This window comes from Octodon degus, unplaced genomic scaffold, assembly GCF_000260255.1.
Source record: "Octodon degus isolate 3935 unplaced genomic scaffold, OctDeg1.0 scaffold00050, whole genome shotgun sequence".
NCBI lineage: Eukaryota > Metazoa > Chordata > Mammalia > Rodentia > Octodontidae > Octodon > Octodon degus.
In genome coordinates, this window is record NW_004524626.1 from 6,944,922 (window position 1) to 6,960,086 (window position 15,165).

The window sequence follows — 15,165 nt, forward strand, 5'->3', positions numbered from 1 at the left end:
GTGGTGCTGGGGGATTGAACCGCGGTCCCTGATGCTTTTGCTAAGCTTGTTCTAAGTAGGTGCTTTAGACCACTGAGCCATCTCTCCAGCCCCGAAGTGTTCTTTGTACTTAAACTTCCTGCTTTTTTTTTTTTCTTTTTTTGCTTTCTTTTCTTTTCCAGACCAAACAATGTCCAGAGTGAAAGTTACATTGGTAGGACCTGAAGGGGACTCAGCCAAAATAAAAACTAGAAACCCAAGAGGCCCCAGCTGGGTATGGTGGCTTGTGCCTGTCCTCCCAGTACTCAGGAAGCTGAGGTAGGAGGAGCACTGCGAGTTGAAGGCCAACCTGGCTACATAGTGACTTCAAGGTCAATCATGAGACCTTGTCTTTTGAAAACCAAATCAAGGGCTGGGTAATAGCTCAATGGCACAAGCACCTGCCTGGCAAGCACAACGTCTTAAGTTTGATTCCTGGTTTAAAAAAAAAAAAAAAAAAAAAAAGCCATTGCTACACCCCCCCTCCCCACCTGCGCCACACACACAAAGAAGGAAAAAGAAACCCGTGACCCCTTTTTTCTTTTTTTTTTTTCCAGAACCAGGGATTGAACTCATGTCCTTGCACTTGCCAGGGAAGTGCTTATTCCACTGAGCCATCTCCCCGGCCCCCATGTGACCCCTTATACCAGCTGGGGACAGAACCAGAGCCTTTGCCTGAGCTTCATTTCCGGCCTTTTTTATTCTTATTTTTTATTTTGGCAGAACCGGGGATTGAACTCAGGCCCTTGCACTTTCCAGGGAAGCGCTTATTCCACTGAGCCATCTCCTATTCTGAGACAGGGTCTCACTTAAATCAAACACTCAGGTAACTAGAAATTGGTAATCTACCTGCCTCAGGCTCCCAGAGTGCTAGGATTACTGGTGTGTGCCACCACACCCTCTTTTTCCTACATGCCTTTGTCCTAACACCCCAACTTTCCAACTGGTTCCCTGAACTTTTTTATTTTTTGCAGAACCGGGGATTGAACTCAGGCCCTTGTGCTTGCCAGGCAAGCACTTATTCTACTGAGCCATCTCCCCGGCCCCTGGTTCTCTGAACTTTAGCACTTCTGGGGCCACACATAAGACAGCCAGCAGTCCAGGTACCAAAATGAGTTTATTTGCATGTTTATGGCAGGGCTGGGAAAGTGTTCTTAAGAGGCAGGATGGAGTGAGGCACTGGGCACAGGGACACCCGTGGCATTTCCCCCCAGGGCAGCCCCATGGACTGCTGGGACAGTAGCAGGGGGCGGGGGTTCAGGGGTGGCAGCACAGCCAGGCCACTGCATAGGGCTATGGCCTGGGGTTCTGCGTGCCACCTGGTGGCTTCTAGGGGACCAAGGCTGGGGTCCCCAGAGCTCTGTGCTCAGCTGTGCACCATGTTAATTGCACTTGTTTAGCTGCAAGTGCCCCAGGCACGAGAAATGACAGGGTTGTGTAGTCAGGTACAGTGTGGGGACAGGGAAGGGCTGCTGGGGTCCAAGGCCACTGGTGACTCCCATGGGGTGCAGCTGGGGCAGGTGGGGCTCCCTCTGGGCCCTGCCCTCATAGCCCCCAAAGGCTTTGACTTGGGTCTCAAAGGGGAGACTGGGGCCAGGCCCCCCAGGTCCAACGAGGACCACGTAGACCTAGTTATCTTGCTTGGTTTTATTTCTGTGGTCCTGGGGTGGACACCAGGGCCTCTGCGCTGAGCGCCAGCCCTTTCCTTTCTTTTGAGACAGGGTCTAAGTCACTAAATCACCCAGGCTGGGCTTCAACTTGTGATCCTCCTGCCTCAGTCTCCCAGAGTGCTGGGATGACAGGTGAGGGTCACCATGCCAGCTTACAATATGGTTCTCAGGCACCCAGGGAGCAATTTCTGGCAAGGGTGGATGAGGGAAGTTGCCACAGGGGAATTAATTCCTGGGGCCCCTGTGATGGGGGGACAGCTCCAGAGACAGCAGGCTTTCATTTACTTGCTTAAAAACAAAACAAAATAAAAAACAAGGGGTTTTTTTGAGATAGGGTCTGGTTAGGTAGCCCAGGCTGGTCTTGAACTGTGGGCGATCCTCCTGCCTGCCTCAGCCTTCCAAGTGTTGGACTTACCATGTAGGCCACTAGGACCAGTTTTTTGGGTTTTTTTTTTTTTTTTTGCGGAACCGGGGATTGAACTCAGGCCCTTGCGCTTGCCAGGGAAGCGCTTATTCCACTGAGCCATCCCCCCAGCCCCCTCTTTTTTCTTTTTCTTTTCTTTTTTTTTTTTGGAACCAGGGATTGAACTCAGGCCTTTGTGCGCATATTCTACTGAGCCATCTCCCTGGCCCCACTAGGACCCGTTTTGAAGCACCTTTAAGAACATGTCAAGATGCTTGTAAATGAGGCTGTCCACAAATTAAGTCTCTCACTGACACAGGAAGATGGCTTCAAGTCATGGCGAAGGCAGGAGGATCACCCTGGACTCAGTGCCCGAGTCTAGAGATTGGAGGGAGGAGTGAGGTCAGTATTCTGGGGCAGCTGAAGGAAGAGACGTGGCAAGAGAGGGACACCCAGGTGACAAAGGTCCCAAGGGGTCCAGCAGTACCTCTTTGGAAATGGGCTAGGGGCTGGGATAAGGAATGGGAGCCAGGCTCTCTCCTGAGCAGTGGGGCAGGACACCAGAGGAAGGGACACCGCATCCCATGGCAGGAGGGTGCTCACGGACACAGTTTCCTGGTCATTGAGGACACTTGGGCCCAGAGTTCAAGTCCTGCCTTCACCTGGGCAGACAGGAGGCACAGGCTCTTGGAGGTGACTTGGGGCCACGAAGGGAGGAATCCGTGGTCCTAGGCTTTTGAGGACCCTGTGCAGCCAGCTGGCGAGGGACAAGAAGTCCCCATGACACCCAGCTGGAGGATCAAAGCTGCCAGAGTCTCAAAGGTGCCCTCCCGTGAGTATCTGAGGCTGGCTGGGTCTTAGTGGCACATCCGAGTGGTCATTTCTTTCTGTTAAGAGGAACAGGACACGGACACAGACAGACACACAGGAGGCCACACAGTTAACATTCACAGGAAGCCAGGTGTGTGGCCGGTCATCCGGCACTCAGGAGGCTAAAGCAGGAGGATCACCGTGAGCTCGAGTCCAGCCTGGGGTACACATGAGTTCAAGGCCAGCCTGGACTATATAGTAAGACCCTGTCTCAACGACAAGCACAACAAATAGCAAGGCTGCTCCTCAGAACCCAGCTGGGGTAGTTTGCTGGGCAACCAGATGCCCGGTTCACAGCACCAGGGGTCTGGGAGGCCAGCATGGGGGTTGGTGGGAGCTGTACCATCCCTGCTCCGGGTCCATCCTGGAATGCAGGGACCTACACACAGGGCACTGGTGACAGTGCTCCGTCCACTGGGAATTTGAAGTGGGGTCTGACGCATAACCCCAGGATTTAAGGTCTTTACCTTTAGGTGGCATGTGGGGGTAGCAGGGTGGAGGGAGACGGCCACCGTGAGTGCTAGCCCTGCTTGGGGAGTCGGCTGGGTGCCCATGTCCCCATGATGCCCACAGAGGGGGAGCAGACTCTGGTGGCCTCAGGCCCCACCTCTCCTGTAAGTTCTTTTTCTTGTTTTTACACTGCACTGAGGGCTGAACCTAGGGCCTTCGCACTGATTGCATCTTCAACCTTTTTTTTTTATTATTATTTTTTTAACCTTTTTATTTTTTGAGACAAGATCTCCCTAAGTCACTAAGGTACCCAAGCTGGGCTCAAACTTGTGATCTTCCTGCCTCAGTGTCCCAGGCATGTGCTTGGGAGCTTTTGAACCTAAGGTCAGTGCTGTGCAGTGCAAAGGAACCAGAATCAGTGGCTGCAGTAAGGACTGGGCCTGTCCCTGAAGCTGCTGTGAGGAGGCCCTGGGCTCCTGGTCCCTGCCACCTCCCCACTCACCAGCGGCTCTAGCTCCTTGGTGTCAATGAGGCCGAACTCAGTGACGAAGTAGTAGAAGTGCTTGTAGCAGGTGTTCACGTGTGCCTCGGAGCCCATCTGCGCGATGCGATCGAAGTGGTGGATATAGACGTGCACGAAGACGCGGAAGAGGCGTGACATGATCTTCCGCACGGCCTGCAGGAAGTTCTTGGGGAATGGGGTGCCTAGAGAGGGCAGAGGGTGGGGGGGAGGACCATGGAGGCCAGGTTTGCCTGAGAGCCCTGGCTACAGCCTGAGCAGGGTGTGCCTCACCTCTGACCTGCAGGTGTGTGAGCTAACAGCTCAGAGAGGTGCAGACACTGGCCCACCACACCTACTGTCCCCATACTGAGGAGTCTGAGGCAGGAGGATCATGGGAGTTCAAGGCCAGCCTGAACTGGGAAAAAAAAAAAAGACCCTAGGCCAAGGTCATACAGCCACACCCTAGTCACTGCCTGAGACAGGTTTCCTCCAACCACCCTCCTGTCTTCCTGTGGAGTACCCTACGGTAGCTCCCTCAAGAACCTGAGCTACCATCTCCCCGCCACAGTGTTCTTTCCTGCTCATTCAGGGGTCTCTGTACAGATGTCTGGGACACTGACCATAGCTGTTACTGTAGGAGTTTGTGCATTGGGGTCGCTCAATCCAGTCAATGTCGCTGGGCTTCCCTGTGCCCAGTAAGGACTGAAGCTAAGACTGTGAGGGCCACCAGAGGCCGAGACAGGGATGCGGGTTCTCCCAGGGATTGTGGGAGGGACAGCCCCATTGCCTACGCCTGGACTGCCGGCCCAGGAGGCCTGAGCTGCCCTTGGATCCCAGGACAACAAAATAACAAAGGTGTGCAGCTCGGAGGCACCAGCTTGGGGCCCTTGGCCCCAGGCCCGTGGAGACTCCCACAGGGTCTCCCGTGAGTGTGCACTCCAGCCCCACGGTGCAGGACAGAGCAGGGGCACAGAGGCTCCAAGGTGTAGCCTGATCCCCAGGGTGCTGGCAGATGTGAGCAGCCTGAGGCTGTCTTTCTACTTGCAGTGTGTGTGGTCTTGCTATGTAGGCCATGCTGGCCTCAATTTTAGGATTTTCTTGCCTCAGCCTCGCAAGGGCCAGGATTAGAGGCATGTGCCACCACACCTGGCTAAATTACACACTTTTTTTTTTTTTAAATGATCCTCCTGTTTTCAGTTTTCCCCCCAGTGCTGGGATTATAGGCGGTCTCAGTGCTGGCTCAAGCGCACTGGGAGGAGGGGCCAGCACAGAATGTGGTGCTGGGGATTGAACCCCAGTCCCTAAGCTTGCCTAAGCAGGCACTGAATTACACATTTTAAAAGGATGAATGAAGCTGGGGACAGTGGCACACACCTATCACGGCAGTGCCTTAGGAGACTGAGCCAGGAGGATCTAGAGTTCAAGCCCAGTCTGGGTAATTTACCAACACCCTGTTCTCAAAATAGAAAACAAAAAGGGCTGGTGATGTAGCTCAATGCAGTTTTTGGGTTCAATCCCCGCTACCACAAGAAATAAAGGGTGAGTATGTATGAATGATACGATAAAGGAATTACGTATCAACAAAACCATTACTTACAAAAACAAAAAGCAGAGCTAAAACTCATTTGGACCTTTCTTTTCCTATTCTCACTTTTTTTTTTTTTTTTTTTTTTAGGGAAGGGTCTAAAGGGTGTTCAGGGTCTCACTACTAGATTGGACTCATAGGGATCCGCCCATTTACAGCTCCCAAGAGGCTTGAGCTGGCCACACACACACACACACACACAAACACACAAATAAAAAAAAAAAAAAGAGGCTTATAGGTGTGTGTCACCACACCCAGTTGTCTCAGTGCGCCCTGGGGGCAGGGCTGGCAGGGCAGGTCCGGGATCAACCCCCAGCCCCTGCTTGCAGGCGCTTTAATCCGCTATTTGGCCAGCCATTATTATTATTATTTTTTTAAATTTATTTATTTTTTTATTATTATTTCTTTAAATTTTATTCGTGTGTGTGTGTGTGTGTGTGTGTGTGTGTGTGCCCACCAGAGCCCACGGGGGGCTGGCATGTGGTGCTGGGGGATTGAACCGTGGTCCCAGTGCTTTGCTAAACTTGTTCTAAGTAGGTGCTTTAGACCACTGAGCCATCTCACCAGCCCCTAGCCACTATTATTATTATTTTTTTAATTTTTGTTTTTTTGAGAGATGGTCTGGCTATGTAGTCCAGGCTGCCCTTGGACTCTCAGGGACCCTCCTACCTCAGCCTGCCATGTGGGCAGGAAAGCGAGACCTCGGCCCAGTGTGGAGGAAGCCCTCAGCCCCAGTGCCCGCCCGTGGCTCACCGACATTGGTGGGGAAGATGTCCTCATTGTTGATCTGCACCTCGACCCAGTCCATGAGCAGATCCATGTAGCGCGGGGCAGACAGTGCCGTGGGCTTGCGGAATCGGTGCTCATCCTGCCAGCGGTACTCGTACTTGGGGCCCCCGGACATGATGGGGCAGGAGCGCTCCGTGCAGCCATCGCTCACTGTACCGTAGATGAGGTTGAGGCGGTTGAAGAAGTCCACTACGTGCACCGCCACCCAGTCGTTGAGCTCCTCGCCCGGCGGCAGCTGCACGGCCTGTCGGAGGTCTAGCCCCGCATGCAGAGACGCCTGCGCCCGCTTGTGCAGCTCAAAGCGCTGGGTGCCTGGCTCGAACTTGCGCTTGGGTCGGAAGGTCTTGTCCTTTTGGAAGACCTGTTTCAGGAACGGGCTGGACATCTCGGCCCTGGGACTTGCAGAGCTGCTTCACGAGGGAGGTCAGCTGCCGTGGGACCTAGGCAAGCTCCCGGCTCTTCCCTGTGCTCTGAAATTCATTGAGAGAGAGGCACAAATTAGGGCCTGCTCACAGCTGCAGACACCATGCCTTTCTGCCCCCCACATTCCCCATGTGGAGCTTCAGCCCTCATGGTGGCCTCCACAAGATGTCCCCATCCTGACCCACGGAAGCTCTGGGGTGGACCTTATACAGAAACAGAGTCCTTGAAGGTGAGAAGAGGTTAAGGTGTAGAGGTGAGGTCATCTTAGACTCCCTGGGTGGCACTGAATCCAATGGCTAGTGCTCTTGGGAGACAGAGCTGGGTGTGATGACGCACACCTGTCATCCCAGCATTCTGGGAGGCTGAGGCAGGAGGACAACTTAGCCCAATGAAAGGGACAGGGGTAGAGCTCTGTGTGAAGGCCTTCAGTTCAATCTCCAGTACTGAAAAAATTAAATAATAAATAAATTAGAAAAACATTTAGGGGCTGGGGAGACAGTAGAATAAGTGCTTGCCTGGCAAGCGTATGGTCCTGAGTTCAATCCCCAGTACCCAAAAGAAAAAACAAAAAGAAAAAGATTTCAGACACAGCTGACCACTGTCAGTTCTGAAAGGAAAAAGAAGCGGAGACAGAAGTCAGGCTTGGTACCATGCATGTCCCAGCGCTCCGAAGGATGAGACAGGAGGATCACTGGGAGTTTGAGGCCAGCCTGGGTTACATAGTGAGTTCCAGACCAGCCTAGAATATACAATGAGACCTTGTAAAAAAAAAAAAAAAAAAAAAAAAAAAAAGGAAGATATGGTAGAGATGATGCTGATGGCCACAGAAAGGACAGCCATGCAAATCTGGAACAAGATGGCCAGAAGTCAAGGAACAACCAGAATTACAGCCACCTCCCGATGCTGCGGATGCGCCTGGCATCAGATTCTTCCCATGCCCTCATTTGCAGCCAGCCCGGCCCATATCTTGATCTAGGACCCCTGGAGCTCACAGATAAAACACTCCTGTCCTTCATGGGCTCTGCTCCCCAGGACTGTGTCCAAATCCCTAGTAGCTGGACAAGGCCTGCAGGACTGCATGTGACACCATCTTAATTTAATCGAGGTGCAAAGGCCACGCTTCCAGCTGGGTGCACGCCTGTCACCCCAGGACTTAGGAGGTGGAAGCAGGAGAATTGCCTTGAGTTCTAAGCTAGCTGGATCACGTACAAAACCCTGCCTTTCAAATAAAATAAAATAAAAAATAACAAGGGCCAGGGATGGAGCTTGGCAGAGGCCTGGGTTCCACTCCCAAAGTCACAAAGAGAGAGAGAGAGAGAGAGAGAGAGAGAGAGAGAGAGAGAGAGAGAGAGAGAGAGAGAAGAAAAGAAAGCAAGCCTGAAGAGCACACTGGAGACCAGGGGTGCGGCCAGCATGTGGCCGCCTGGCCCAGGCCTGTGCGTGTCTCCCGCCTGCATTTCTCAGCCTGCAAGACACTCCTGGTCTAGCAGGGATGGACTGATTCTATTCCCAGTCAGGTGAGAAGAGACACCATTCATGCTGCATGGTGTGCCTGTGCCACAGGGAATTGCCTGTGTCGCCACTGTCATTTCTGTCACTGCCAATGATGGTGCCTGGCAATGTGGACTTGGCTGTGACCTATGGGGCCTGTGTCAGATTAGGAACACAGGGAGAGGAAGTGGCAGAAACGGGAAGTGGCTGAGGCAGGGACAAAAAGGCCTGGGGCCTGGGGACACCTGGGGCCCTGGGGCTGCTGGGCTGGGTCCTAGACTCAAGGGGCACCTGCTTAGCATAAACAAGCGCTTAGAAGTACGCAATAAACATGATGAAGCTCCGGCACTTCTATTTTTCTTTTTGCTTAAATCTCTGGAGTCAATTTCTTTCTTTCATGACCAAAGGGCCTGACCTTGTGGCACGTCCGAGGGGACCCCACGCCATGAGTCTCAGGGGGCACCACACTGGTGACATGTGTCTCCCATAGCCGCTGCAGGGTGACACCAAAACGTGGCCTAGGACAACACAGAGTGATTCACCAGGCCCCAGCTATGCAGGAAGCTGAGGCAGGAGGATCATAAGTTGGAGCCCAGGCCAGGCAATTTAGCAAGTCCCTGTTTCAAGTGTGACATAGCTCAGTACCAAGGCCCTGGATTCCACCCCCAGCACTGTGAAAAGGAGGGCAGGTGTGGGAGGGCAAGAGGCAGGCAGGGGCCGCAGGCTGCCAGGGGACTGGGTTCGCCCCGGGACTCAGGAGGAGCAGCCCCACCCCCCGCCCCTGGAGGCCCCAAATCAGCCTCCTGCCCCTGGGACTGAGAGAATAAATGTTTTCCAGCCTCTGAGTCTATGAGGATCTGTCCTCACATCAACAGGAAACCCTGGGAAGCAGGGGCATCAGAGGCCACTCAGAATGCACCACAGGACAGGGTGGAGGAGTGAGGTGGCCTGTCCCTGCACTGTGTCACCCAGGTTGCCTCAGGGCTTTCGGCATTAGGACACAAACTTAGGACAGTGTGAATTGTCCCAGGGGAACTAAGGAGGTAGGGCTGACACAGAGCCGGGGATGGGGAGAGAGAATGAAGCAATTTCGAGGGCAGCAGTGGTTTGCAAACTGAACCAGGCCTTCAAAGCCCAGCATGGTGGTGCACTCATGCCTGGCATCGCAGCACTTGGGAGGCTGAGGCCGGAGGGCTGTCATCATGCATTTGATGTCAACCTAGGATGCCCAGGGAGACCTCACAAATGGTGGGCAGATATGTGATGTGGTGCAGTCCCCAGGGAGAGGTGGCCATCTCTCAAAAGGTTGGAGAAGGTCACTGCTATACCCAGGGGCCGCATGGAGAGTGTGTGGCACACCAGTGCGACTGACTACTGTGCTCACAGGGGCAGGAGCGCAGCCAGTAGGGAGCCCACCAGCATGTCAGCACTTCCTGCCCCCTGGCTCTGACGGGTGCTTCACAGCTTCCTGTGGAAAGACGCCATCTCCACTTCGCAGACGGCTGCCCAGGGGCCAGGATGCTCCCAGGCTCTGGGACACGGATTGGTATGCTACGTTCTCGGGGACACCCGAGAGCCCTGCAGGGTGCCAATCAGCATCCCTGCCCACCGCAGGCTGGAGCGCTTTCTCAGCTACTTGTGTCCCCAGGCATGGCCTGGTGTCCCCTGGGGCAGCATCTGTGGACAAGCCCCTCAGGGCTGGACAGGGACAGCTCTTTGTATCTTCACATCTGCTGGGAGAGAGAAGTGGCTAGATTGTGGGGCACAGGCACCCAGTACCCCACACAACTCGGAGGCTGGAACTCCACCAGCCCATGCTGAAACTAGGGTCCCCTCACCAGGGCCCCTCCAGTGCTGGTTAGGCGGCCAAGTCACCCTGACTTCTGCACCTCAGAGGGGCCAGCCCCAAGCACTGTTCCTGGTGTCAGAAACAGATCCAGGGCTGGGTGGCTGGGGACAATGGGAGTCCTTGTGCCTGGACTGGCCACTGCCTCCATGGCAACTGCCTATGGCCACTCACTGCCGTCCATGAGGGGACAGGGGAAAATCCTGTGTCTCCCATGAAGGTCCTGTCCAGAGCCCCATCCTGGTCTCCAAGCCACAGGCTCATGCTACCCAGGGTTGGGGGACAACATCAGGCTGATACTAGCTCCGTCCCTCAGCTACTCAGCCAGGCATAGCCGGCCACCACCTGCTTCCTTCCTTCCTTTTTTTTTTTTTTTTTTTTGGCAGTTCTGGGGACTGAACCAGGGCCTTTGCACTGAGCTAAATCCCCACCCCTTTTTAAAACTTTATTTCGGAGCAGAGTCTTGGTAAGCTGTGGAGGTTGGGCTCTGACTTGCAATCGTCCTCCTGCCTCAGCCCTTCCATATGGGATGACACCGCGGCCCGGGCTCTCCCTCCTGCCTACCCTCTGCTTCCTCATTCGTCAAGAACGAACTTTCCAACACTCACAGGAACCACAGCACAGAGGACATTCGAACCCCTCCCGCCCCTGCAGCTGTGACCTTTTGGGGCCTTCCCACCACAGTTCTGGGGGTTCCCTCCAACAATGTCGCCTGAGCAGGGCAGGCTGGGGGCTCATCTCCCACCCCAGTGGCACCCCAGCAGCAACCTGGCGACCCTTGGCTCCACTCTAGCTTGTGTCTCAGGCCTGTCTTTCTCTACAACCCTTCATGCCTGGCTATAGACTCCCACCCAGACTGTTCTAGCAACCAGGGTGGCAGAGAGGCTGACAAAGTCTCTGCCCACATTGCTGTCTCCTCTCAGAAAGTAGGAGAGCTGGCCATGGCAGCGCACACTTCTAAACCAGAACTTTAGGAGACCAAGGCAGTTGAGTCTAGCCTGGGCAATGTAACGACTTGGCTAGATGCTGTCTCAAAATAAAAAAAAATTAGGAAAGGGGTGGGGACGTGACCCAGAGCAAAGGACCAGCGTTTGAGCCCCTCCGAAAAGCAAGAAAGCTGGAGGATTTTTTTTTTAAGGTGAAAGTAATTTTTTCTAGAAACTTCTTGGATGGGCAGAGTCCCTATCAAAAGCCAACATGATCCTATCAAAAATAAACACTCGAAATATGGCCAAGGCATGACTGGCTCCCTGTGACAGGCCTCAGGCCACAACCGTCTTACCGCTGTCCCAAGTCCCCAGGCACAGTTTCCCGGTCCTCTGTGATCTCTCAACGGCTTCTTAAAACTGAACGATAACAGCTGTTGGCCCTCTGGGTCTTCTCACAGATCCACAAGACTCCAGTGACACTGGAAACTTCTAGAAGGTCAAAAGGTAAGATGACAAACTCCTCTGCCCCAGCACACTCCCTCCTTTTCCTTTTTTTTTTCTGAAAACAAAATACTGCACAAGTGGTTCCTCTAAGCAAACAACTGTCCCGACCCCTCCCAGGGCTGAGGTGCAGCAGCTCTCAGCCGAGTCACCCACTTCCTTCCGGAACCTTCCACATCCTGCTGCAGCAGCGGGTAGCCTGAGTGCAGAGATTGGCTCTATAATGTTCTTGATCGCTGCAACCCTGGCGTCCAGCTTGGCAGCCCCAGTATTTGGCTGGAAGACCGCTCCCAGCCCTGCACTATCCCTGCGAACAAAGTCTGCACCCCAGAGCTGTCCCTTAATCTGCAGTCAAATGCTCTACCACTGAGTTATACCCCCAAGTCTCCCTTAATCTAAGGATGATGGGTGCTTGCTCAAGACCCTGGGTTCCAAACCTGAACCAAGTAAATAAATAAGCAAATAAAAAAACTCAGGGGGCCAGGGAGATAGCTCAGTAGAATAAACACTTGCCTGGCAAGCGCAAGGGCCTGAGTTCAATCCCCGGTTCTGCAAAAAACAAAAAAACAAAACCTTCAGAAATTGGACAGACAGAAGAGGAAGGTGACGTGAAGACAAGGGAAAGATGGCCACATGCAGACAGAGGATTATAGTGATGGGTGTGGCCAACACTCTGCATCCCAGCTACATGGGAGGCTGAGACAGGATGATCCCAAGTTTGCCTGAGCAACTTAATGACTCGGTGAGACCCCGTTTCAAGAAAAAACACACACAAAAAAACAAAAAACAAAGCTGAGTGTGGCGGCACACATGTAATCTTAGCTCTTAGCACTCAGGAGGCTACAACAGGAAGATGCTGGAGTTCACAGTGAGCCTGGGCTACATACTGAGATCCTGCCTCAAAAAACAAAAAATAAAAAAGGGGTGTGGGGGGGTATAGCTCAATGTTTTATGAATTTGGTCCCTAGAACTAAAAAGAGAAAAAGAAAAAGAATGGTGCAAATATCTAGGGTCTGCTCAGTGGCACTATTTTTTCTACTTTTATTGATTGATTGATTGTGTGTGTGTGGCCAGCTCAGCCCACCAGGGGGCGGGGCTGGCTGGCATGTAGTGCTGGTGGATTGAACCACGGTCCCTGTGCTTTGCTTAGCTTAGCTTGTTCTAAGTAGGTGCTTTAGACCACTGAGCCATCTCACCAGCCCCTATTTTTTCTACTTTTCTAAAAAATGTATTTGGTACAGGGAGGGACTCGTGATGACCCTCCTGTTTTCAGTCTCCCCAGAGCGGCAATTATAGGCATGTGCCACCATGCCTGGTCTTGGTGCCTGCTCAGCATGCCCGGCGGGTGGGGCTGGTGCAGCATATGGTGCTGGGGACAGAACCCCAGTCCCTGCGCTTGCCTAAGCAGGTGCTTAGTCTGCTGAGCTATCTCGCTGGCCCATCAGTGGCACTGTTGGTTTTTTTTTTTTTTTTTTTTATTACGGAACAGGGGACTGAACTCAGGTCCTTGCACTTGCCAGGCAAGCGCTTATTCTACTGAGCTATCTCCCCAAGCCCAGGAACTGTTTTGTTTTGTTTTTTGGTGGAACTGTGAATTGAACTCAGGCCCTTGCGTTTGCCAGGCAAACACTTACTCTACTGAGCCATCTCCCCAGCCCCATACTTTTTTTTTTTCTTTTTTTGTATTTTAGTACAGGGTCTACTGGGTCTATAGGGTCTCAATCCTTACATCTGAGTCTGAAGCATTTTCCACTAGAACAGGGTTCCGAGCGCTATACACACTGGGCCGGGCTGTCTCTGCTGCTTCCGGGGCAGGTATTGAGCACTGTCCCAGGGAGCTCCCCTGTGTGGCAGCACCCAAGGACCCTGACAGCAAACTGGATTCAGGTTAGCACCTCTAGGTTTTCTCAACAGCTCCCCCTTTCTGTACCAGGGACTCTCTGAGGGAATTCTGGGGGCTCTCCCAGCCAGGTCCCTTGGCCCCCATCCCTGGGGGTCAGACCTAGGGTCTCCAGCGTCCTGGAACTTTCTGAAACCTGTATCCACAGGCTGGGCACAGACACCAACCTGACACTCCTTTGGTTTGGTTTCTGTGGGGCTAGGAGGAATCCAGGGCCTCTGCACAGAGCTCCAGCCCCAGCTTTTTTTTTTTTTTTTTTTGTGAAACCAGGGATTGAACTCAGACCCTTGCGCTTGCCAGGGAAGCACTTATTCCACTGAGCCATCTCCCCACCTCCCCCAGCTCTTTTTGTTTCGAGGCAGAGTCTTGCTAAGTTGCTGAGGTTGAACTCAGGCCCTTGTGCTTGCCAGGGAAGTGCTTATTCCACTGAGCCATCTCCCCAGCTCCTGGGCTCCCACTTTTGATGTCCCTTCCTCAACCTCTAGAGTGCTGGGCCAGGTGTGCTGTGTGGGTGATCCCGCCTTGGCTTGCTCACGCCCCTGGCCACTTCCTTTTCCTCCAGGCTGCAGTGAGTGCCCTGCGCAGCTGCGGGCCTGAGTCCCTGCGGGCACCTCTCTAGCCCCTCCCCAGCCTGCCCTGCCCCACGCTGGGCACCATGGCTCTTGTCAGAGGATAAACTACTTGGCTGTCACTGCTTGGGGAGCTTCTGGCCAGGGGCGCTGCTTGGCACCCTGCAGCCCACACCAGAAAGGGACCCAGTCCCAGGGTCCAGAGGAGACCCTCTCCGGAACCCCACATCAGAAGTAGAAAACAGTTCTGTGCTACCCTCACCTTATGAAAGAACAGGACATCCCACGCAGGTAAGCACAACCTGCGGGAGACCTGACGTTAACCCTGTGCGTCAGGTACCCAGCTTTACAAAGCACAGGCTGGCCCACCTTGGTCATGGGAGCAGCTGCTGCTGCCTGTGCCCCTACTGAAACCACAGGCTAGGGGACAGTGACAATCCTAGCTGGAGCCTGTTGGCCAGAAAAGACGGCCTATTCTCCTTTGGATTTTCACAGAATGTTGGCCAGAAAAGACGGCTAGGTGTTTAAGTAACCTAGGACTGTGCAGCCTCGGGACCCACAAGGAAGGTGACAGATGTTAGTTGTGATGGCGCACGGCTAGAGTCCTGGCGTTTGGGAGGCTGAGGTGGAAGGATCATTGTGGGTTCTAGGTCATCCTGAGCTGCATGAGACCTTGTCTCAGAAAGACCCCCCCCCCAAAAAAAAAAGAAACAACAGGCCTGGCTGTGGATGATGGACGTGTACATCCTGTGAAATAATAAACTGCTCAACAGTGGGGTGATGCACACTTGGGAGGCTGAGGCAGGAGGACTGCTGGGAGAGTTCATGACAAGCCTGGGCTACAAAGTGAGCTCAAGACCAGCCTGAGAGGGGTTGGGGAGATGGCTCAGTGGAATAAGTGCTTCCTGCCCAAAAAGACGAAAAAGAATAAAGCAACATAGTGTTTAAAAAAAAAAAAAAAAGGGGGCTGGTGAGATGGCTCAGTGTTCTAAAGCACCTACTTAGAACAAGCTTAGCAAAGCACAGAGACAGCAGTTCAATCCCCCAGCACCACATGCCAGCCAGCCCCGCCCCCTGGTGGGTTGAGCTGGCCACACACACACACACACACACACACACATAAATAAAATTAAAAAAAATCTGAAATTAGAAATCTTTGTTTCAAAAATGAGCCCCAAATTTAAATTATTAAATATCCTTATCAGTTCCGTATTCATGA

At 53.2% G+C, this 15,165-nt stretch overlaps 1 protein-coding gene across 3 annotated transcripts in view; it reads right to left on the reverse strand.

Moving 5' to 3' along the window:
- Nucleotides 1-2,203: 2,203 nt before the first annotated feature.
- Mob3a (MOB kinase activator 3A) overlaps nucleotides 2,204-15,165 on the reverse strand; it is a 15,490-nt gene continuing 2,528 nt past the window's right edge. Inside the window, exons 2-6 of one of the 3 annotated variants that reach the window (XR_002821418.1) lie at nucleotides 11,330-11,465; nucleotides 6,252-6,757; nucleotides 3,914-4,116; nucleotides 2,325-2,978; nucleotides 2,204-2,227 (exon numbers count right to left, since the gene is read on the reverse strand). Coding sequence is in view for 2 of the 3 variants with exons in the window: in XM_023717104.1 (XP_023572872.1) it covers nucleotides 2,949-2,978; nucleotides 3,914-4,116; nucleotides 6,252-6,672 (654 nt within the window). In the remaining variant the exon portion in view is untranslated. Of the gene's footprint in view, nucleotides 2,228-2,259; nucleotides 2,979-3,913; nucleotides 4,117-6,251; nucleotides 6,758-11,329; nucleotides 11,466-11,986; nucleotides 12,027-15,165 lie in introns of those variants that run through there. The other 2 variants (XM_023717104.1, XM_004632691.2) reach the window with 2 other exon arrangements.